This window comes from Aspergillus ibericus, assembly GCF_003184845.1.
Source record: "Aspergillus ibericus CBS 121593 unplaced genomic scaffold BO80scaffold_13, whole genome shotgun sequence".
Classification (NCBI taxonomy): domain Eukaryota; kingdom Fungi; phylum Ascomycota; class Eurotiomycetes; order Eurotiales; family Aspergillaceae; genus Aspergillus; species Aspergillus ibericus.
In genome coordinates this window covers 425,625-445,891 of record NW_020292111.1, presented here as the reverse complement: position 1 = coordinate 445,891, position 20,267 = coordinate 425,625, and the positions used below count along the sequence as shown (strand labels likewise).

At 52.5% G+C, this 20,267-nt stretch overlaps 9 protein-coding genes across 9 annotated transcripts; 3 read left to right on the top strand and 6 right to left on the bottom strand.

Annotated features, from left to right (window-relative positions):
- Positions 1 to 104: 104 nt before the first annotated feature.
- On the bottom strand, positions 105 to 1,471 carry BO80DRAFT_443746 (glycerol-3-phosphate dehydrogenase family protein; the record flags this gene model as incomplete). Its single annotated transcript, XM_025721387.1, has 3 exons — positions 105 to 160; positions 217 to 1,349; positions 1,410 to 1,471. 3 exons carry the CDS (start codon positions 1,469 to 1,471, stop codon positions 105 to 107), a joined length of 1,251 nt encoding a protein of 416 aa, XP_025576763.1.
- An 849-nt stretch (positions 1,472 to 2,320) lies between these two features.
- Positions 2,321 to 2,893, top strand: BO80DRAFT_454114 (FAM207/SLX9 family protein; the record flags this gene model as incomplete). Its single annotated transcript, XM_025722057.1, has 2 exons — positions 2,321 to 2,323; positions 2,387 to 2,893. 2 exons carry the CDS (start codon positions 2,321 to 2,323, stop codon positions 2,891 to 2,893), a joined length of 510 nt encoding a protein of 169 aa, XP_025576762.1.
- Positions 2,894 to 3,974: 1,081 nt separating this feature from the next.
- On the top strand, positions 3,975 to 5,885 carry BO80DRAFT_454113 (putative ATP-dependent Clp protease; the record flags this gene model as incomplete). Its single annotated transcript, XM_025722056.1, has 2 exons — positions 3,975 to 4,419; positions 4,480 to 5,885. 2 exons carry the CDS (start codon positions 3,975 to 3,977, stop codon positions 5,883 to 5,885), a joined length of 1,851 nt encoding a protein of 616 aa, XP_025576761.1.
- A 196-nt stretch (positions 5,886 to 6,081) lies between these two features.
- On the bottom strand, positions 6,082 to 9,926 carry BO80DRAFT_378884 (putative Chromo domain protein Chp1p). Its single transcript, XM_025716756.1, has 4 exons — positions 8,321 to 9,926; positions 7,385 to 8,257; positions 6,999 to 7,330; positions 6,082 to 6,925 (listed from the first exon to the last, which is right to left on the bottom strand). Exons 1-4 carry the CDS (start codon positions 9,533 to 9,535, stop codon positions 6,325 to 6,327), a joined length of 3,021 nt encoding a protein of 1,006 aa, XP_025576760.1. The 5' UTR covers positions 9,536 to 9,926; the 3' UTR covers positions 6,082 to 6,324.
- Positions 9,927 to 10,283: 357 nt separating this feature from the next.
- Positions 10,284 to 11,824, top strand: BO80DRAFT_423861 (Rab family GTPase). Its single transcript, XM_025719146.1, has 5 exons — positions 10,284 to 10,417; positions 10,489 to 10,501; positions 10,613 to 11,002; positions 11,066 to 11,146; positions 11,211 to 11,824. Exons 1-5 carry the CDS (start codon positions 10,397 to 10,399, stop codon positions 11,339 to 11,341), a joined length of 636 nt encoding a protein of 211 aa, XP_025576759.1. The 5' UTR covers positions 10,284 to 10,396; the 3' UTR covers positions 11,342 to 11,824.
- A 1,086-nt stretch (positions 11,825 to 12,910) lies between these two features.
- Positions 12,911 to 14,435, bottom strand: BO80DRAFT_423860 (uncharacterized protein). The gene has a single exon (XM_025719145.1). It carries the CDS (start codon positions 14,012 to 14,014, stop codon positions 13,019 to 13,021), a length of 996 nt encoding a protein of 331 aa, XP_025576758.1. The 5' UTR covers positions 14,015 to 14,435; the 3' UTR covers positions 12,911 to 13,018.
- A 265-nt stretch (positions 14,436 to 14,700) lies between these two features.
- On the bottom strand, positions 14,701 to 16,052 carry BO80DRAFT_378874 (ribosome biogenesis protein BRX1). The gene is made up of 2 exons (XM_025716755.1): positions 15,771 to 16,052; positions 14,701 to 15,704 (listed from the first exon to the last, which is right to left on the bottom strand). The coding sequence occupies exons 1-2, from the start codon at positions 16,001 to 16,003 to the stop codon at positions 14,867 to 14,869; spliced, it is 1,071 nt and encodes a 356-aa protein (XP_025576757.1). The 5' UTR covers positions 16,004 to 16,052; the 3' UTR covers positions 14,701 to 14,866.
- A 308-nt stretch (positions 16,053 to 16,360) lies between these two features.
- BO80DRAFT_403889 (ketohexokinase) lies at positions 16,361 to 17,785 on the bottom strand. The gene is made up of 6 exons (XM_025717660.1): positions 17,691 to 17,785; positions 17,236 to 17,629; positions 17,016 to 17,174; positions 16,887 to 16,948; positions 16,721 to 16,831; positions 16,361 to 16,569 (listed from the first exon to the last, which is right to left on the bottom strand). The coding sequence occupies exons 1-6, from the start codon at positions 17,735 to 17,737 to the stop codon at positions 16,398 to 16,400; spliced, it is 945 nt and encodes a 314-aa protein (XP_025576756.1). The 5' UTR covers positions 17,738 to 17,785; the 3' UTR covers positions 16,361 to 16,397.
- A 340-nt stretch (positions 17,786 to 18,125) lies between these two features.
- Positions 18,126 to 19,581, bottom strand: BO80DRAFT_423858 (uncharacterized protein). The gene is made up of 2 exons (XM_025719144.1): positions 18,922 to 19,581; positions 18,126 to 18,851 (listed from the first exon to the last, which is right to left on the bottom strand). The coding sequence occupies exons 1-2, from the start codon at positions 19,143 to 19,145 to the stop codon at positions 18,272 to 18,274; spliced, it is 804 nt and encodes a 267-aa protein (XP_025576755.1). The 5' UTR covers positions 19,146 to 19,581; the 3' UTR covers positions 18,126 to 18,271.
- Positions 19,582 to 20,267: the final 686 nt, after the last annotated feature.

The window sequence follows — 20,267 nt, the reverse complement described above, 5'->3', positions numbered from 1 at the left end:
AGTACGATATAGACTCCGGCTTTCTGTTAAAAATCGAAAGGAACCAAATCCCGTAAATTAATAACCCGAACATAAGACAAAGGGAAGAACTCATCAGGTCTCATTTACCGCTCAATGTATGAAGGAATATCCTCAACAGACATAGTGCCCTCGAGAACACCTGTTCAGGGTCAGTAATGGGATGGATTTAAATCAGCGAAGAGCTGGGTTACTCACGGTAGACAGCAGTAAGCAAGGGGAACTCGTCCTCAAGGCCTTGCTTCTTCAGGAAGTTGTTCACTTCAACCGCAGTCAAGGTGCCCTGAAGCTTTTGGCCATTGAGTTCGGTCTCCTCGACTTTCTCGATGGGCTGTTTTCTCTCGACGCTGAGCTTGGCGCATCGGAAGTTACGGCCACCACTGCAGCTGGTGATCAGGTCGGCGACGCCTGCACTCTCCTCGGTGAATGTTCGAGTATTAATAGTGGCCCCGAAGAACTTTTCACCGAATTTGACCATCTCCAGGAGGCCAACTCGCATGATAGCAGCCTTGGCGTTGTCACCCCACCCCATGCCATCAACCCAGCCGGCAGCGAGAGCGACGACGTTCTTGAGGGCGCCTCCTAGGGAAACGCCAGCAACATCACTCACCACACGGATATGGAAGTACGGGCGATGGAAAAGCGACTTCAGGACGGCGTGGTCAACAGGGGGGTAATCAGACGGCAACGCTTGCAGCTTCACTCTCGAAAGTTGACCCGAAACATCCTTGTGTTCGAACTGAACGAGGTTCTCAGTCGACTCGGAAGGAGAGCGATTGGGAGACGGGGCCTTGGAATCCATGTGCGGAGGATCATAGGCAATGCTTGACTCGGACCATTTTTCTAGGGCAACCTCGCTCGCGATGTTTGCGCCAGACAAGGCACCGCAGTAAATACCCAAGATTTTGCCAATTGTCTCAGAGAAAAGATGAATACCCTCCTCATTCACATCGACACCCTTGATGCAGGAGATTCCCCGCGCATACGGCAGGATCTTACCCTTGATCTGCTCGCAGGTCTTGATGATGAACTGGTGAGGGAGGTTAAAGACCAGGATAGTACTGTCCTTGACTGCGTCCACCAACGAGGGATTAGCATGCAAGTTGGGGGGAAGACTGATTCCTGGCAAATATTTGATATTCTCGTGAGTTTGGTTAATCACCTCCGTCAAGTTCTGCGGGCCTTGGCAGAGTGGCGAAGAGGGATCATAGTGCCGAGACGATTTCGCGATCTCAACCTTCTCCTCAAAAACCCACATCTCTACCTTCTCCTCGAAGATCGCAGGGTTGCTGGCGGCATTCTCCGCGACGATTTTGGCAATTGCGCATCCCCTTTACATTCATCAGCGCTGTGGCATTGGGCAAAGTCACGGACCGCCATCTTGCACATACCAATTTCCCGAGCCGACCACAGTAACCTTGTGCTTGCGCTGGTACGGTCCAAGGGAACCCATTGTTGCTTCGTTGTTGGCGGGATTGCTTGAAGGTCGGAAACGACTATACGAAAAGTAGCGGACTGCGAGGGAGCCTCGGGGCTTAAGTATGGTCGAAACTGATAGACGCGGCGAGAATTCCCGACTCAATGGGGTAGAGGGGAGGTGATAGGGGGTCTGGGGCCGAGGTAGAGTCACAGTTGTCCTCAAGGTGGGAGGGCACGTCCGGCGAGATAAAAGGCGCGCTGGGGACCGCATCCACATGCAATGTCGCAAATTAGATGGCAATCTTCTTCAACCCGGAGTCAGGCGGTGGTTCCCTGATGTAAGTGCCAGGCCAGTGCAAGATAAAAAGGCGGGTTCGGTACCCGTGAATGTGGATCTTTGCCTCCCGAGAAAATCTGGACCAGGAGCAGGGGGAAAGACTCTGATGGAAATATGACGATCAAGTTCGGTGGCCTTGCACTACGCTGGCCTAGCCTGGACTAGTGCCCTGCTGGGTCCCACCGTTAGTGTTGAGGTTCTTATCGGCCTTGGGAGCAACCCAGGATAGCACCCGAATGGTCAGCGTTGAGACAAAGCCCGAGGGATCTGTGACTGAAGACGGCCTCTGCCAGGGTCCTCTGACGACGTCGACCGCCGCCTAAGGGCCCCAACCACCCAACCCAGGCCAGCCCAGTCGCTGAGTCGCATGTCACCTGGGCGGTGAGCCGGGGGGTCTTCTTGTTTTAGCGCCCAGCGCCAACCTCGGTTTGGGACTAGGGCGGATCCGGACTAGTCGGCAAAACTATCGGAATCGACGCAGAATCAGTCCCGCGAGCACATGCAAGTCTTTTCGTCTTGCCTGACCACGAAGCCGCGCAAATTATCATGGTAAGTCGTCCCACTCCTTCGCATGTGAGAATCCCCTCTCACCACATCTGCTTCCCTGAGCAGGCTCCGATTAGATCTGTCAAAAAGCCCGCAAGTGGCAAAGGCGCTCTCCCCTCCACCAAGTCAAGCTTCTTCGACGATGAGTTTCGCACAACAAAGAAGGACAAGCGCCTGATCAAGCACGCCAGTTTCGTATCCAGAATAGAAAAGAGCTCTCAGAAGTCAAAGCGTCGGCGTGCCTCCAAAAAACTTGCCACCCTCGACTCGTTGGCCGATGCCCTTCCGGACGCCGAGGATGAAGTCAACGACCCTAGCAAACAGGTCAATATCATCAAGCAGAAGACTTTGCAGCATAGACCCGGTGCAATGAAGCGTAGAGAGAAGCTGGAACGGGTGGAGCGCGATCGGTTCGCCAAAAATATGGCCCAGATGTCCAGCATGCAGGCAACAGTGCCAACCATCGCCGAATCGAATACAGATACAAGCTCATCTTCCAACCGTTGGGCAGCATTGCGGAATTTCATATCCCAGACGATGGAGCAACAACCCGCATTCAAAACAAGCAGCTAGCCTGGTGGACTACCAAAGTATGGAGTGCTTCGAGGGCAGCCCGCTCAATCCTTTTCTCTATCTGGAAAGAGGTTGTCTCGACTTGCGGCCATTTGCTGGCGCAACCCGCTACCATGCTGGATCCCATGGCTAGAGTCAATGCTACTGGTCTTCAACCAGTCGGCGCCCCAGGTTATTGCTCATCAAGCGCCCTAGGGCTATTGCTTCCCGACATATACATGATGTTCCAATGATCGGATAACAAGGTACGCCTCACTCGGAAAGGCGGCAGCCGGGTTCACAAGCCCTTGGTGGGTTATAGGGACGGCACCGCTCGACTGGCTAGAGCTACATGTACGATCCGGATCTTCCGCATTTGCCGCGCGAAAGACGGCTTACAGGAAGAATTTAGGAATCTAAGCCAATGGGCATCGTTATGGTTGTTACTAGTTTCAATGCTTCCTTTTGGTAGACTGGCTTGCTCCCTCGCTTGCCCGAACGACAGCAACGACGGAGAAGCATACGAAAGTTTTTACTTATAAATGCTTGACGAACTTAGGTCCTTTGTCCTTCGAAATCATTACCTGTAGTACTCGACCTGAATAGGTATTTAGGATGCACGCTGTCTTACCGGAGTTGATCGAGGGCCCATGAGCGAGGTCGGGGACAGAGAGAGACGGAATGACGATCGGGGCCCGCAAGGACCGCCACCGTGCGACGCAATTGGAGTATCCGGATGACGAAACACGACCTCAGACCTCGCTGCCTGACAATCATCATTTCCGAAGCACAAAGGAAGTCAGAAACGTCGTCCACAGAGTTTCTTTTCTACGAGTCCGGCTGCGCCATATTACCGTGGCAGTTGATCCCTTCCAGACCACGTCACGCGCGGGTATCGTCGGTGATAAGCATCACGTGCTGCGGGGAAAGCTATCGACCGATTTGATTGTATTGCATCTTATCTGCTGCCATCGGAGTTGGCGGTCTTCTGACTGCCTCCTCACCTTCGTCTTCCTCTCTCCTCCCTTGCGGACTCGTCTCTTCCTCGATCTGCCCCGGCCACGTCCAGCACCCCCTTCCTCAGGTATCATCGTCCTTGGTCATGCTACGGTTGCCTATCCAGGCCCGTGGCCCCCTCAGGGCGCACCGCAACTCCCTCGTCCGCTATCGGCGTGCGCCGAAGCCGCATATCCGCCCTGTCCGCCGTGGATTCACCAGCTCATCAGCCACGTTCCCTACACTGTCTCAGTTCGATCGTTCTGATTTCACGAGTCAGCCATGGACTGGCAGCTATGAACCGGGTCTCCCCACCGCTGGCCCTCTGGCGTCTGCTCCGGCTTTCGGAGCACCCCGGGTAACCCCCAGAACGTTGAAGCAATACCTAGACCAGTTTGTTGTTGGCCAGGACCGCGCGAAAAAGATCCTTAGTGTCGCCGTGTTCAATCATTATCAACGAGTACAAGAGCTACAAAGACGCGAAGATGAAAATGCAGAGTTGCTGGCGAAGCGTGCGCGTAAGGAAGCAATTGAACATCACCCGGTCGAGGGTAAGTGATTTTAATTCTCACGCCTGTCACATCCCCCGAACTCCGCTAAGATCGGATCAGACGAATTCCCAGGTCAGCAACGAACCGTCCATATACCCTCCGAAGTAGACACATTGCCTCTCCCGTCGGCGCAGCCGGAACTCGACGACTCATCAGCACTGCAGCTGGAGAAATCCAATATTCTTCTTTTGGGACCATCCGGTGTTGGAAAGACGCTGATGGCAAAGACACTGGCGAGAATACTCTCTGTGCCATTCAGCATTTCCGATTGTACCCCGTTCACGCAGGCCGGCTACATTGGGGAGGATGCCGAAGTATGCGTTCACAGGCTTTTAGCTGCTGCGAACTACGACGTTGAACAGGCGGAGCGCGGCATAATCGTCTTGGATGAGGTGGACAAGATTGCGGCAGCAAAGGTCAGTCACGGGAAGGATGTCAGCGGTGAAGGAGTGCAGCAGGCTCTCTTGAAGCTCATCGAGGGCACAACCGTGCAAATCCAAGCGAAACAAGAAAGAAGCGCACCTCGCACCGGCAGTCCACCCAATTCATTCCCATCCAACAGCCCCCTTGGAAACTCTCCGTACACTCCCAATGGCGGGAACATGCCTCAAAAAGGCGAGGTTTATAATGTGCGCACGGACAACATCCTCTTCATCTTCTCTGGCGCCTTCGTCGGTCTGCACAAAGTAATCATGGATAGAATCTCTCGCGGTTCGATCGGCTTTGGCCAGCCCGTTCGGGGCTCAGCTATCACGAACGACCGATCCAGAGCATCCAGCCCCGGAAGCAATCAGCCCATCCCCATACTCCCAGGATCCGAAGAAGAGGCATTATACAAAAAACATCTCCCCTTCTTCACTTCTGCTTCGTCTGGGTCACCTGACGGCGAACCAACCTATTTCAACGCCTTAGATCTTCTCAACCCCACAGACCTACAAAACTACGGCTTTATCCCCGAGTTAGTCGGCCGTGTGCCGGTGACCGCCGCGCTCTCCACATTAACCACCCCTCTCCTCGTCCGGATCCTGACCGAACCCCGCAACTCGCTCCTAGCACAGTACACGACTCTATTTAATCTCTCCGGCATCGAGCTCCGCTTCACGACTCCAGCCCTGCACAAAATCGCTGCCAACGCCTTCACCATGGGCACCGGGGCCCGTGCCCTCCGCAGCGAGCTAGAAACCATCCTCAGCGACGCCATGTTCGAGACCCCCGGCTCCAGCGTAAAATTCGTCCTCGTCACCGAATCCGTCGCCGAGCGCAACGAAAAGCCCATCTATCTCGCCCGCGGCCAAGGCGGTCGCTTCCACTCCATGATCGCCGCCGAAGAAAGCAAATGGGAAGAGAAGGTCCGTCGCGAAAAGGCAGAGAAGGGAAAAGACAAGAGCCCCAAACCACCGCCATCGGATGAACTTCCCCCGATCGCCAGTTTCCGGGAATATCGTACCCAGTCGGCGGGCTTCTAAGTATGAAGATCGGGGTTTCGCTGTTGCTGTAAATATGGAATGCCTGACGCATAGTAGTGGGCTCCTTAGTCTTTTTGTGTCGTTATCTCATCGAGCGATTGGTCCTGGCGTTAGCGGTGTTGATACCTAACCTCGTTTACTCATCATGCTCGGCAGTACTTACGTTGGTTTTGTTTTTTTGTTAATATGATAAACTCATCCACATACCGAGTCCCATTTGTCAATATTACGGTCTTCTTTTCATCGTGTACGGCACAATAGTAACTGGTAACCCACAAGGAGTGATATATACACCATGTAACAGAGCCACACCATTGGGCATTGAAACAGAAACCAAAATAAGCCGCCAAAGACTAGTAGTATCTTGCCGCCAATACCGAAAGCACATCAAATGATTGTTTCTACAAAACTAGATCATCAACCACATGTTCCCGTAGATTCAGTGATATGGTTCTGGATACGAAGGCCAGCTGGAACCAGGCAGTCGACCATATCTCGACCCATCCATTTCATTGCTGAGGCCTGGAGCAGGAACTGGAGCAGGAGCAGGAGTAGGAGCAGAAGCCCGGGGTGTATGAGGGGTGAAGGGGTCGGGTTGCGCTTTTGGTTCTCCGGGTGTGCTTGGCCTGGTTGAGGAGGAAGAGTTCAGTTTGGACCAGTAATGTCGGTAATCCACCTTGAAGGTCTTCATGAAGTCTTTCGCGCCCCATTTGAGCTCGAGATGTTGCCATGCTTCCCATCTCGGAAGTGGCTTCAGTCGTGTCAGAACGACGAACCGCCGGTACCGGTGGCGATGGACCAGGCCCCAGCCCGCGAAGAATTCCACTAGGTGATCCGTGTTGCGATGGTCTTGGGTCAGCCCTTTGGGGATGTCGGGATTGTCGTCTTCGGTGCGAGAGCCGTAGCTAGGGAGGTTGGGTGGGGATATGGCGTTGCTTTCGAAGTATTCGTCGGTGGCACCGGTCAAGATCTCACCAGGTGGAGTGTCGTAGGCGGACGGGCTGCAGATTTGCAGGATGAGACGGTACATTGTGAGCCATCTAGAGACAGGATGCTTGGTTAGAGATTTTTAGGTCTGGAGTTGGTGGTATTTCCTCGGAGGGGATAACGTACATTCCGTGCTTGGACTCGTCTGCCGGTTCTGGTAGGTTCAGGAGCCAGTCCATGACTGCGGGGCGAAACATGATCTTCCAGTTGCCGGGGAACTTTTTCTTGATCCAGTCATTGAACCATGCCAGGATGATGATGGTTCCATCTGGCTCCCCAAGCATGAAATCTTCCGTTATCAGAATAACCCCGCCATGTGGGAAAATGCGCTGGAAATGTGAGGGCCGCTCGGCGTATTCAAGAGGCTTGTTCAGAGATACGCTCCAGAAGTTGAATGGCTTGCAGATGAGATTCTTGAAAAAGGGTAGCGTGTGAAAATCAACAAAGCTCTCGTGGAACTACTTTTGTTAGCATTTCAGTACGTCCGAGTGTCTGTAGGGAAGGGGACACACCAAGACAACCCCTACGCTAACGGTCCGTGCGAACTTCTCCCAGTCTCCTTCCTGACGAGAGGAGTATATGACTGGGTTGTGTCCGTTCAAAAATGCTTCGAGGGTTAGGAACTCTTGGTGAAGAGTCTCGGAATCGAACATGAGATAGAACGCTTCTGCAACTTGTACCTTTTCTGCGGCGTTAACTTTCACCAGCTCCCCATATGACACCCCAAACGTATCTTTAAATAGGGTCTTGAGATCGGCTGTGGCTAGGGCGGATATCAATTGCTGGTCGCCTACCGCTGAAGCGGTGTTAGGTCGTTGGTCGATCTCCATGGGGTCGACTGGTGCTTGAGGATCGTCAGGCAAATCTTTTTCTTCAGTCAGGTCAAGCTCCAAGGGCTTCTGTGAAGTCTCTCGCTTCGCGGTATCAGCTAACTCCATCGAATGGTCTTCTTTCGATTCTGGCTCTTGCCTAACTGGCGATATTGACATAGAAGAAGAATCGGCCTTGTCCTCTATTGCATCGGGTTCACCCTCAAAGTCTTTGCGGCGAGGGGAATCCGTTACTGGAGTATCCGGACTGTGAGAGTCTGATTTCCAGTCGTCGACTACTAACCTGGAGTGAAGTCGATCAATGGACCCCAAAGACTCCAAAGGAGCCCTCACAATGACCTTTAGGAAGGTATCTGGACGGGCTCTGGGAATGTATCCAAGTGACGCAAATCTCGGTGAATTAGATGGAAAGGCAATCAACACGTTCTTTGTCTTCTGGCCCGGAAATACTGCCATAAGGTTGCTTCGCTCGAGTTCTTGTGCCATGCGGTAAACATTGGGCTCCGTATCATTATATCCCTCAATCCACCCAGTACAAAACACGCGATTTCGGATCTAACATGTTTGGTGGGGTTAACCACTGTGACCGGATTGTGAATCACAAAGCAAGGCACGTACCGCATTATGGCAGAGGATTTCATAATCCTCCATGGTGCAAAGATGCTGAAACCAGACCTCAATATAGGGACCGGCCTTGGCGTAGATAAGGTTTTTCGCAGACATGGCATTAAGTCCACATAGTCTGGAGAGGCCAATCCGTTGTTTGTCTGGACCATAGTACATATCGACCAGCACCTCGTGAGGATTACAGAAACGGCCGGATACGGATTTGGCCTGAGGACCCGGCTCCCTCCGAGGTAGAATGGGGATAAGGTCTTCATTCGATGTGTTGAGACGACTAGGATGGCGGTCTCTACGAGATGATTCTGGAATCATGGATGGACTGGGTCCATCAATGGCAGGTAAGCGAGCAGCTTCATGAGCGGTCTCCGTTTCCATGTGTGAAGCAGACTGGTCCGGCCCAGTCTGGTTCGATTCTTGATCAGGAGACGGGCTGGCATAGCGAAAACCAGGCCTTATCGGAGGCAGAGGAGTTCTGGACGGCCACTCCGATGGACGAACGAGCTGTAGCTGACTTATATCGGGGGTTGGCTCTCTATATTTAGCTTTTTCATGTTTCCTCCTGGTGGACAGGTTCGAAAACCACTTATTGTCCGAATCGTGGGCCGTCTTCGTAGCACGCGGTACAGCTGGCGCCGGCTTTGGACCACTTCCAAACATTACCAGGGGCGGTTTCGATATAATGCGGTTAGTTGTCAGGACCGGCTTTCCCAGGAGTAACGGCTGAGAGCCGGGCGTGGGATCCGAGGGCGTTGTCTGCGCAGTCCCTTTACTTGCACTCACCCGGGAGCTGTCCCGAGAAGTTGGAAGTTTGCTTCCATCACTTGAGGTCTGCGATGTTCCGTCGTCGGCCAATAAGCCGAGTCTTGTTCTTTTGGCTTTTCTTCTGCGTTGTCTCTCGTCCTTCTCGTCTTCGACGTTGATCATCATCTGCTCCCATTTGGCTACGTCATACTTTTCGCGCTTCCCTTGGGCAATCTCTCGTTTCCTTTGCTCCCACTCGGCAAGGGTCTCATCCGTCGAGAAGGCTTCCGCGGGCTCCCAAGAATTTCTCCATTCCGGGTAGTTAGCCCATTTGACCAGATACCTCAACGAATCTGGGAATTGAAACTCGGCTAGGATAGCCTCCACCTCATACTCGGAGTCTTGCGGGCTGGGCACAGTCGAAGTGACGGAGATGTCATCGTCATCCTCATCTTGTCTCTCAGTCATTGCCAGGTTCAAGGGCAAGACGCGAAGATGAGGCGCGGGTGAGAATTGGTTCGTCGGATCGGTGGAACCAGAGGAATGCAGGGCGGAACTTCAGAGCAAACAGGACTGGATGCCAAGGCCAACGATGGCAATCAAGCTACAGGATAACCGCCTAGCATAGCATGATGAGCCGTAAGTCGAGGAAATCAAGCCGACAGGTATGTATTCGCCGGAAGCACAGTTGCTCATGCAAGCGCAAGCGAGTACACGGTAGATCCACAGGCAAACGGCGGCAAACCCGGTGAAAGAGCTGCAGGGCCAACAAGGACTTGTGCACACGCACACGCACACAGGGCCCCCGACGAAGTTGACCGGGTTGAGATCAATCTCTCCCCAGCAGGACACCTTAAATTATTGATCAATAAATGGGCGACTGGAAGGGACTGGAACCTCGCGCCGCCGACCTGCAGTGGAGCCACGTGATTTCGCGCTAGGCCGGAAGGGGAGGCAGAGCACTCGGCACTGCGACGACGGACGGGAATCGGTAGGGGAGAAAGTCAGTCTGGATAACCTCCTAATCTCCCTGCCCCGGTGCCTGCCTCCCCTACACTCTCCACGGTAAGCTTCCCATCTCCACCCCCTCCCAGTCGGTGCATTTAAAGTCCCCCGGTCCGCTTCCACCTCCCCCCGGTGCCTCTCTCTCTCTCTCTCGGATCCGTGTTCTTGAAACCCGACTGACATCGTTGCGCCCCTCCCTCCCCGAAAGTCAGACTCAACTCTGTCCAGCGCCTCCAACCTCCCAGCTCGGCCACGTCGACTCCCTTCTCAGTCCACCCAATCTTACCTGTAATAAAGCCAAGCGAGCTCTCACAACCACCCCTCATGGCTAACGACGAGTACGATGTGAGTATCCTCTTTCTGCCGGTTCCCACCCCCTTTGCCAAGCTCCGAATAACTAACGGGTGACCTGGTAGTTTCTCTTCAAAGGTAAAGTTGCCACTTCCCTCCTCTGCGCCGTCGCCGCTCGTTCTCCTCTCCCCCGGTGTCGGTCGCATTTCCGCGATGCACGACTAACCACCCGTGGATTCTCCTGAACAGTTGTCCTGATCGGAGACTCCGGTGTTGGAAAGTCCAACCTCTTGAGTCGTTTCACCCGCAACGAGTTCAACTTGGACTCCAAGTCCACCATCGGCGTCGAGTTCGCTACCCGCTCGATCCAGGTCGACTCTAAGACGATCAAGGCGCAGATTTGGGATACTGCTGGTCAGGAACGCTACCGTGCCATCACCTCCGCTTACTACCGTGGTGCCGTCGGTGCTCTCCTCGTCTACGATATTAGCAAGCACCAGACCTACGACAATGTCAACCGGTGGTTGAAAGAACTTCGCGACCATGCCGACTCCAACATCGTGATCATGTTGGTCGGTAACAAGAGTGATTTGCGCCACCTGCGGGCTGTGCCCACGGAAGAGGCCAAGCAATTTGCCAGTACGTGGGGGCCTTATTGCTGACATCTCCCTGACCGAGAGTGCTATACTGACCTGCCACTAGGCGAGAACAACCTGTCGTTCATTGAGACATCTGCCCTTGACGCCAGCAACGTCGAGCTTGCTTTCCAGAACATCCTGACAGGTTAGGCTTGTTTATCTTGGGTCTCCGGGCGCGCTTTATCATACTGATGTTTGTCTCCGCTTAGAAATCTACCGCATCGTGTCCAGCAAGGCTCTGGATGGTGGTGATGCCGGACAGACCGTCCTGGGCGACCGCCGCGACATGGTGAGGATCGACGAGTCGGAGGACCCGAAGACCAAGCAGGGATGCTGTTAAGAGGCCACGAGATCGGGGAATGTGTGACACGTCAACCGCAACGACTTTTATTTTTGTGATGTGATAATTGAACGGTCTTGAACTCTTATTTTGTCTGTTACTTAGCCTCCTGGAGATGATACACAAGAGGGACGTTGTTAGGAATGGCACCTGGGGTCATGGACATTGTACGGCGGTGTTTGTTGGACATCACATTTCCCGACACCTTCGCTTTGCCTTTATATCTTCTGTTGCCTTGTCTTTTTCTTTTTCTTTTCTTTTCCCTATGGATTTCCTTTCTCCTTTCCCCATGTTCTAAACTGATGAAATTGATCTTATTAACGTCTTGTTTCGTTTTCCCATGATATCTGCCTAATGACCGATCCCATCCCTGTTGGTTTACCGAACCCGAGTTTGAATTGGTTGTTTTCCCCTGGCGTCCGTTCAGTTTAGGTACACCGTTGTCAGTTCCGCCATACAAATACTACCACAAAAAAGCGCCCAGCGATCGCCCCCGTCTGGAATCCGGCCTGGCCTCGCCTCGCCTCGGATGGAGACCGCCGCCCGTTAGACCTTAGCATTTATGAGAAGTTAATAACCCCATGCGGGCATAAACCCCCGGCCCACCTCTCGACCGGGAGCCCCACGAAGCCACATCCACTTTCATTCCATCAGCCCATCAATCCCCAATCCCCAATCCCAGCAATATACAGCACAACTACCACCCACAGATAAAAAGAACACCCAACCAACAAAGACCTCAATAAAAAAAAATCCCTTGGTGCTTACTGCTGACGCCCAGCTGTCAGATTCGCGAAAGGAAGAACCACCCGCTAGAACTAGCCTGGCTAGACCATGTTTCACGTTTCAACATTGGCGGTCTCCCCCCACCCCACAAGCCCACTGTTAGCCGCCGCGGCTGAATTTATTCCCCGTGCGGTTTAGATCGGGTTGATCAGGGGGCGCTACTTATCCTGTCCTATTTTCTTTGGCTTTTGGACTGTCGGGAGTCGGGACTCGGGGCGAGGTAGGTAGGTATGGTCTAGGTAGGGGGCGGTGGGTTGCGAGTCATGTATGGATCCTCCGTAGCTCTGTCGATAATAATAGAATGGAAATGCACAATAAGTAATACTATGTAGTTAGTAGTATATTTAGCACTCCGTACGGAACCCCGTAGAGGATAGACATGCGCGGTAGGATTTATCTGTCTGCGTGACTAGGGTACAACTGGCTACATGGGAAAAGATGAGCGGAATAGACTTCCGTTTGGCATAGGGGAATATGGAATTTAGTAGTACGGTGTAGGAAATGGGGTTTGGCTCTAAGCTTCTGGACACGTGGGTGACATGAAAGGCGGGCTAACGGAGTACACTCGGAGCGGCTTCCGGGTCGAACCTTGAGGCAGGTAGGATGACAGTGGACCGTTTTATGGCTAGATTTGGGTGTCGGTAATGGAGAGATCAGAATTTCTCTAGTTGGAGCTGAGATGTTGAGAGTGTGGGTTTGCTTGGGGGATATGGGAGAATTCTGACTTTGACCTACTTGCAGATGTTCAGATACGTGGAGTAGTGTATGAAGGTTGCTGAAACCGTGAAGAGACAGTCTTGATTGCTGTAGATAATTCTAGCTCATTGCTCAACGCCGTAGTAATGTCCATCTCATAAATATGCTATGCATAAACGGGCTGGATTCATCAAATCAATCCCACACCACACCAATCTCCCGGTCTGAGATAGCAGCTCGGAACTCATCAATATCGTCGCCCCGCTCTTTCATCACCCACTCCAGCGTGTCGCCAAAGGTTTCTCCGTTGTCTCGGAACCAGTCCCCCAAGGACCGGATGTACACTTCCACTTGCTCTTTGAGAGGCGCGTGTTCTCGCAGCCACAGCACCTGGCCGGGATCAAGCTTCAACATGTCCTGCACAACATAATAATGTGGGATCTCGTCACCCCAACCCTCGAACCCAGGGTCATGAAAGTAATCATTGCGAAACCGCGACTTGTACTTTGCCGGAGACTCGGTAAAGTTACTGGGGTGCGCTGTGTGGAAATACTGCTCGGCCGGGTTGGGGTCTTTCTCGAACAGGCTGGGCGGACCAGCGGGATTACTGCTCGTAGGGTAATTCAAATGAATATTGAACGTCAACTGGTGGTTACTCTCCGGGTATCGCTTTCGGAACTTGCGTTGGATGGTCCCGTTGCTGGGACAAATGTGGTTCTGCACGATATCACCGATTATCAAACGCACGTCCTCAATCTCGGCCAGCTCAGCCGTGGACCAGTTATGCAGAAGTTGCGCCCGTTCGGTGACGATGTGTGGAATGGTGCGGCTGAGCCGACCATAGATGTCTGTGTGGAATGCCCGGTGATACAGCCACAGACGATAGATTGCACGACGAAGCCGGAACCGCTCGTCATCATCCAGCGAGCGGCGGTTCTCGTAGTCAACCTTCCATTTCTTGACCGGGTATATGACTTCCCACTTCTGAGCCACATGCCCGATTTGTACGATCTGCTTTAGGAGGGAGTCGGATATGGGTGCGGTACGGAAAAGATGGGCGCGTTGGCTGGTATTCTGCGTGACAATCTGGATGATATCATCTAAAGGGCCGAGCTCGGACTCCGCAACATCAACCAGGATCTGCAGCTTATTGGACCGGTGAAAAACGGTATGCAGTCGCCGACAGGTCATTGTCAGATTCATCACATCGGAGACCGAGTCGCATGAACGATAGATATGGAGCAGAAGCTCCGTGGCAAGCTGATGGAATGGCATGGCTCGGTGGATTGGGGATCTAGGGACGTCAATCTGACAGCGGCAAGCAGATGAACCCGTGACGCGCACTTATTACAGTAGGATACTGAGGCTGGGTGTATGAAAGCAGGTGTGGTTCAATCGTCGGTACTAAACACGGGGATAGTCTCGCCGCTGCAGTGAGTCAACGGGCTGTCGCGATCACGAGCTGGACCTAAGTCGCAACCCCGCCCTTGGGGATAGTGAAAACACAGGGAATACAAAGTAGGCTCGAGGTCATCGTGGAAGAAGGCGCAGAAGCACCCAGCAGCCACTCCGGGCTGGATTGCGAAAGGGGGGCCATGACGACGGACGGAAGGGTGCAGTTGCTGGGAAGAAATCCGGGGCAGCCAAAAAGAGACCCGCCGCCAGATCACTTGACATTCCCCATTTGGCCCTATCCCGATTGGGTCGGACTCCAGAATAGCAGCACGCCATATTCCATACCCCTCTCGCTTTTAATTCCGTACGCCCTTGCCGCATGTCGCATCACGCTGTGAGGGAGCCTGCGATCTCTAAATAGAAGAGACCTGTCTCTAGATACTACGCGAACGGCATGTCTTGAAGAGCCCTACGTGAGTCGTGGAATCCAACATTGAACCGTAGCATCAAAACTTTTATTATGATTTCACACCAGACGCCAGCAGGACCATGCATGTACCCCTCGCATCAATACATATACATCCCTTGAGGATATCAAAGTCTAATAGGGCGTAAAACAGCATAGAGAACGAACAAAACGGAAATCCATCACTTGAACAGCTGCCTCGTGTCGAGCGCATCCGGCTTCTTCTCGCCATCACCCAGTCCCAGCGTCGACCGCTTGGCGAATCGGTCGGTCTGCACATCTCGGCGGTGCGCGTAGCGAGCCGCCTTGCCCATGCGGACCTCACGACGAACCTGGTTGGGGCTGACGTACTCCTTGTTCTCGTAGATGACGGGACCGCCAAAGCTACCCTCCAGGATGACAATGGGCGTAAGGACAAAGCGGGGGCCGATCTCGACGAGAGACACCTCAGGCTGACCATCCTTGCTCTTGGGACCGGCCTTGGCATCCTCACCATCCTTCTTGCCGGGCTCAGACTCGCGGATCTCGTAGACTCGGATCCAGATCTTGCCATCCACTCCGAAGATACCAATGATGCGGTCGATGAACGGCTTCATACCCTTGACACCACGCTTGGGGACACAGAAGACACCGCGCAGCATCTCCCGGATCAGACCCCGGTATTCCTGGCCGGGCTGGCTCATGAGCGGGCCCTGCTCGTCGAACGAGCGATCGAACACCACCAGGCCACGGCCACCCTTGAGGCAGTTACCGCTGAATCCGGCATTCAATTCGGCCATGGTGTGCAAGTTGGCGACGTGGAACTTGATCGTCGGTCCGTTGGGGGGGCGAGACAGCCAGAGGTACAGATCTTGACCCTGCTTCTTGGCCTCGAGGAAGAAGATCACGTTGCAGGAATGGAGGTCGGCGAGGGAGTTGAGGAGCAGGTTGTATCCAGCGGTCTTCTTCTTTGTGTCGAGCTTGGTTTCCTTGTGGGTGTGGGGGAGCAAAGAGGCAAGGTCGGCGAGCAGGTGACGATGGCTGTAACATGAAAACATCAGCAATGGTTTCATTTTTGACTTAAAGAACTAGGCGCATTCAACATACCGGTATGTGACACCCCGGGAGGTCAGCATAAGCACACGGGTCTTGGGCATAAAGCCTGCAGCGAGCTGCTTCTTGGCCGATTCGGTCGTAGTTTCTTCATCATCCTCGCTGTCGGTGGTGTCGTTGGCGTCGGAGAGAAGTTCGTCCATTGCAATATCCTCCTCGTCAAACTCTTCCTCCTTGGCGAGCTGGCGAGCTGCCTTCTTCGAAACGGTCTTGTAAACGGATGCCATGGTGTATGCGGTTGCAGCAATTGGGAGACTCCGATGCTGTTGATCGCCCGCAAATTTAGAAAAAGCTGCGGGCAGAATAATTTTTGGCGGTGACCGCCTTACTATCTTTTAGTCACGTGATTCTTTTCCTCCGGCGATGGGTTCTAGCATACAAATCATGACCTGTTATCGACCTTCCCCTTTTATGGAAATATGCTCCAGAAGCTTACGAGGGGTACTGCCTAACAAAAATATCCTAGCTCGTGGTGCAGGGTATGTTTGGGTTACAAGTAGACGCACACGACACCTATAATATATTCCGCATCGATTGAAACCCCATTTTGGATAGTCTTTTCGAAATTTGAAGCATGGGTGTCTGTAGAAATTAGGAATTGATATATCACGTTATTGAGCTCTATAGAAATGACTCCAAAGCTCGTGCAAGTCCCGAAAAGCCCTCCTGTGAGACCTTCATACCCGCCAGCCGATTTGCGAAACCCAGTTTCTGTGACAGACTCCACTCATCACCCCGGCAGAGTAGGGCATACAGCATCCCAGATAGGAATGTGTCACCTGCACCAATTGGGCTGTTCACAGTCAGTGACGTTGATTAGACCCTGCAAGACTGATACACAAGTAAAAATAGAATCGAAGAGGAGGAAGCAAGAGAAGAGAACACGAGACTGAAGCAATGATACAGAACAAGAATCGAGTGCAAGATGGAACAGAAAGACTTACTCGACAACTTGGAAATCGGCCGAAGAATATGCAGGGCAATGGGCCAGACTCTGAGCGCTAGTCTCGAAAGCTACGGCACCACTTTGACCCCAAGTGCAGCAGAGAAGTGACCTAGGAGAACCATCAATCAACACCCTTCGCAGGAGGCACGCCTCAAGAAACATACGCTTTCCGTGTTAAAGTGGCTTGTTGCTGAACACATTCTTCAGGAGTTTGATATCCCATCCCCTAGAAGCGAAGTGTCACTGGCGTCAGAACGTACATCAAGTAGCCTCATCATTTGGGAAATTCATACCTGAGCCCAGCCCTTCGAGTAAAACACCACATCAGCTTCTTCTGCAAGATCCTGCAGCCCCTCACGGCCTGGCTTTTCTACCTCAACGCTGATTGTCGCGGACGGGTACTGCTGACGAAGATAATGAATGCAGGACAAAGTCACTGCAGGTATACGGCCCTGATGATGGGATCATTAGCTCTTCGAAAAGTCGACAGAGCCAGGGAAATCATTGAAAAACCTCAAAGTGGAACCAGGAAGCATTGGAGAGACGATCTGCAACCTTCTTAAACTCCTCGACCTCCATCTCCGGGAGTTCATTATAGTTGACAATCGTCCTACTACCAGACGACTCGCTTTTGATTATATAACTCGAGGCCGGCTCCTGAAAATCATCTCGATAGATGCTATGAGACAAACTAACAAGAGGCTTGAATGCGGCCTGGATCTGCTGAGAGGCAGCAGACGATTCTGCAGGCAGGACTGTAACGAGATCCAGGGAGACACCAGCAGTTGATGGATCGTGTGCTATCAGTTGCTGAAGAACCTCTAGAGTATTGGGGCAGTTGCCCCCTCGCCGACGAGAGATTTTGGAGGCACGCAACTTATCATCTTCTCCTGGATAGTGGGGAGTTCTGATATGAAGAATGAGATACTGGGCGGATGGGAAACTATAATCGGAGGGCGCCAACCAACGTTAGGATTGTGTCCACATAGCATGCGCCTATGGCCACCAGGGACATTTTGTATCCAGTAGAAGAAATCACTTAATGGATTCTGCAGAATTGATATGCTGGGTGGTACAGAAGATTGTTGCTGCTTTGTATGCCGAGGGGCAATGGGGTGGTGGGATTAGTCAGGACCCACCGTCGACATCATCGCTGAGATAGCAGATAAAGTATCCTTGAACATCTTCAGCCGCTTATTTTAGGGCCCATAGGTCAAATATAACTACTACTGACCACAGGTACAGGGCTAGCTAAGATTTCTTATGACAGCGCAGACTGGCGTTACTACATGAGCGTCCTATATGCCCGAGCTGCCTACGGCTATGCGAAGACATCAAGGATAGAGTCCCAAATGAAATCGATAACAAGTATGATAGTGTATGGGAAATTTCTTAAAAATTGATCCATGCATACGCCAACATAGCCAAGACAGAGTGATTATATACAAAAGCTGACAAGAGTCCAGAGCAATCCGTAGAAAACGAAAACGTAGCATCCTGCTGGTAAGAACTTTTCGTCATGCAAGAAACAAACACGGAAATTGATAATCTAGCGTCTGCGGGGAGCCTCGCTACGCTTAAGGGGTGATACCGACTCCTCCACTCGTTCTACCCTCCGTCGTCGTCTGAAATCGCTCCTTGGCCCCCTAGGGGTTTGATCATTCCCAGGAGTTAGCTGTCTCGGAGGAGGGCCGTTGCCTCGTCGGGTAGGTCCCGGAGTCTTTGCTGGAGGTGGGGCAGGGTTCGAGCGTGCTGGTTGTTCCCGGGAAGAATGATGTGGTGCAGCTCTGAGTCGTTGGGCATACCTCGTTTGACTCCTGCGGGATGGTTGAGTCGGTGTCACTGGCTCCTCGCGAGAACGGTTTGAACGGGAGGGATGATGAGGGCTTGGACTCAAAGTCCGAGAAGTCTCTGACACAGGAGAATAGTCATCTTTGACTCCTGGGGTTGATTGCGGAGAGGGAAAGTATTGCTCTCCAGACTCTTGATCTCTGTGGTCGATCTCTCGCATATTGTAGTCCTCTGCTTCACTTTCTGACTCAGTGACCCACACGATGTTCTCGGGACTGCGGTTTTTGCGGTCCTCTTTGACGATCTCGCACTTATCGTTCACGATGTACCACCGCTTTCTGCATGTCAATAGGCTCAAGTCAGCGTCTGTAGGACTTATGTCCAACGGAAAGCTAAGCAAGTTCATACCTCAGGGTATCATTCGAATGATACTGATCTCCAAGCTCTTTCTCCAGTTGCTTGAAAATGCTGCCCGGGAAATCCTTGGGGTGTAATATCTTGATTAACCCATGCAGCAATATGCAGTCTTGCAGTCGGTTCCATTTGAAAGAAGGGCGTTTTATCTTGGCTTGAGATTCTTGTGGCGGCCGTCGTGGTGCCTTGTTCTCGCGTGCTGGACGGCTTTTGGCCATATGTGAACAAATCCAATGACGAAAAAAGAATACAGATGGAAAAGGATGGAAAGATGATAGAGAAGGATAGTTGAAAGACAGAAGCAGTCGGAAACCGAGTCTTTCTTATACAGCTGAGTAGGGAGCGAAGCTTGCTATGAGACGCGTGGAACGCGCGCTCCAGTAGACGCTCGTAAGAAGAACCCAACATTGTAAGTAAATTTGTAGTGGAAAATGTCAGCTTAATGGGGGGCTGGTAAGGAAAGGCGCGTTGCTTCAGACGGATTGCATCGTGTCGCGCGTCTGATGTCGAGCCTTTCCTCGACTTGACGCCCGGGTCGGCAGATTCTGTGCAGAAATGGAGCAATCCTGTAGTTGATATATCTGATGTACAGGGCTCTTCCTTATGACCCAGGCTATTCTGATCGACGGAGTGTTTTCTGGAATTGGGGGTGGGTGGGGTATCGGAGTGGGAAGTGAAACCCGCCCATGTGATGTGTCATGGTGGCCTGCATCGGGCCGGAGCTGGAGCTGTGCCTTACTGTAGTTAGCAGTATGCTGAGCGGAGGCGTTGGGTGGAAAAAGTACGGAAACACACTCAGTGAATGCGGAATGCTTCATGTGAATCACAAAAACAAGACATGTTCTTGTGAAAAAGGGAGTTGCCATGCAGGAAGCCGGGGTTGACCGAGAGGTAGCAATCTTCTACTTTGTATATAGCAATCTTGGTCCCCCGCCTCCCCAACCTGGATATGATTGAGAACTCTGTACTGTTTGAAAGATCCCCGGTGAGAGATGATACATGGACTCCAGGCCAAACACTAAGACATGCGGGTAGCTCTTAGACTGACTGGCTTCCTCCAATCGAAACAAATCAGGGCTTCGGATCGCCATGTGACCCTGCCATCCCCATCGGCGCTGTTCCACAACACTGGAGGAACAAGTCGAATTTGTGGGAGAGCGTACCTGTCCTCTGCTCCTGGAAACCTCTTCGCACACATGATCCGCTTACAAGGACTCTTCCGCTTCACTTCAGAGAAGCACAGGCTGCACCCGCCAGCCGCAAGGACACCGTCGCAACCGTGCAGTTTGGTTACGTTCGTTCAAAGCATAGCTTCGACTGGCCTTCGTTAACAGACGATT

Excerpts from the sequence above, each read along its gene's own strand:
- BO80DRAFT_423861 (XM_025719146.1), top strand. The coding sequence starts at position 10,397 with ATGGCTAACGACGAGTACGAT. Across the intron at positions 11,003-11,065 it reads AGAGGCCAAGCAATTTGCCA|GCGAGAACAACCTGTCGTTC; the intron begins GTACGTGGGGGC and ends ACCTGCCACTAG. Across the intron at positions 11,147-11,210 it reads TTTCCAGAACATCCTGACAG|AAATCTACCGCATCGTGTCC; the intron begins GTTAGGCTTGTT and ends GTCTCCGCTTAG.
- BO80DRAFT_423858 (XM_025719144.1), bottom strand. The coding sequence starts at position 19,145 with ATGGCCAAAAGCCGTCCAGCACGCGAGAACAAGGCACCACGACGGCCG. Across the intron at positions 18,852-18,921 it reads CATTCGAATGATACCCTGAG|AAAGCGGTGGTACATCGTGA; the intron begins GTATGAACTTGC and ends ATTGACATGCAG.
- BO80DRAFT_423860 (XM_025719145.1), bottom strand. The coding sequence starts at position 14,014 with ATGACCTGTCGGCGACTGCATACCGTTTTTCACCGGTCCAATAAGCTG.
- BO80DRAFT_403889 (XM_025717660.1), bottom strand. The coding sequence starts at position 17,737 with ATGTCCCTGGTGGCCATAGGCGCATGCTATGTGGACACAATCCTAAC. Across the intron at positions 17,630-17,690 it reads TATGTGGACACAATCCTAAC|AACTCCCCACTATCCAGGAG; the intron begins GTTGGTTGGCGC and ends TCTTCATATCAG. Across the intron at positions 16,832-16,886 it reads GCCACTTTAACACGGAAAGC|GTCACTTCTCTGCTGCACTT; the intron begins GTATGTTTCTTG and ends TGGTTCTCCTAG.
- BO80DRAFT_378884 (XM_025716756.1), bottom strand. The coding sequence starts at position 9,535 with ATGACTGAGAGACAAGATGAGGATGACGATGACATCTCCGTCACTTCG. Across the intron at positions 8,258-8,320 it reads AAATCCTCTGCCATAATGCG|ATCCGAAATCGCGTGTTTTG; the intron begins GTACGTGCCTTG and ends CAAACATGTTAG. Across the intron at positions 7,331-7,384 it reads TTAGCGTAGGGGTTGTCTTG|TTCCACGAGAGCTTTGTTGA; the intron begins GTGTGTCCCCTT and ends TAACAAAAGTAG.
- BO80DRAFT_378874 (XM_025716755.1), bottom strand. The coding sequence starts at position 16,003 with ATGGCATCCGTTTACAAGACCGTTTCGAAGAAGGCAGCTCGCCAGCTC. Across the intron at positions 15,705-15,770 it reads TCCCGGGGTGTCACATACCG|CCATCGTCACCTGCTCGCCG; the intron begins GTATGTTGAATG and ends TTCATGTTACAG.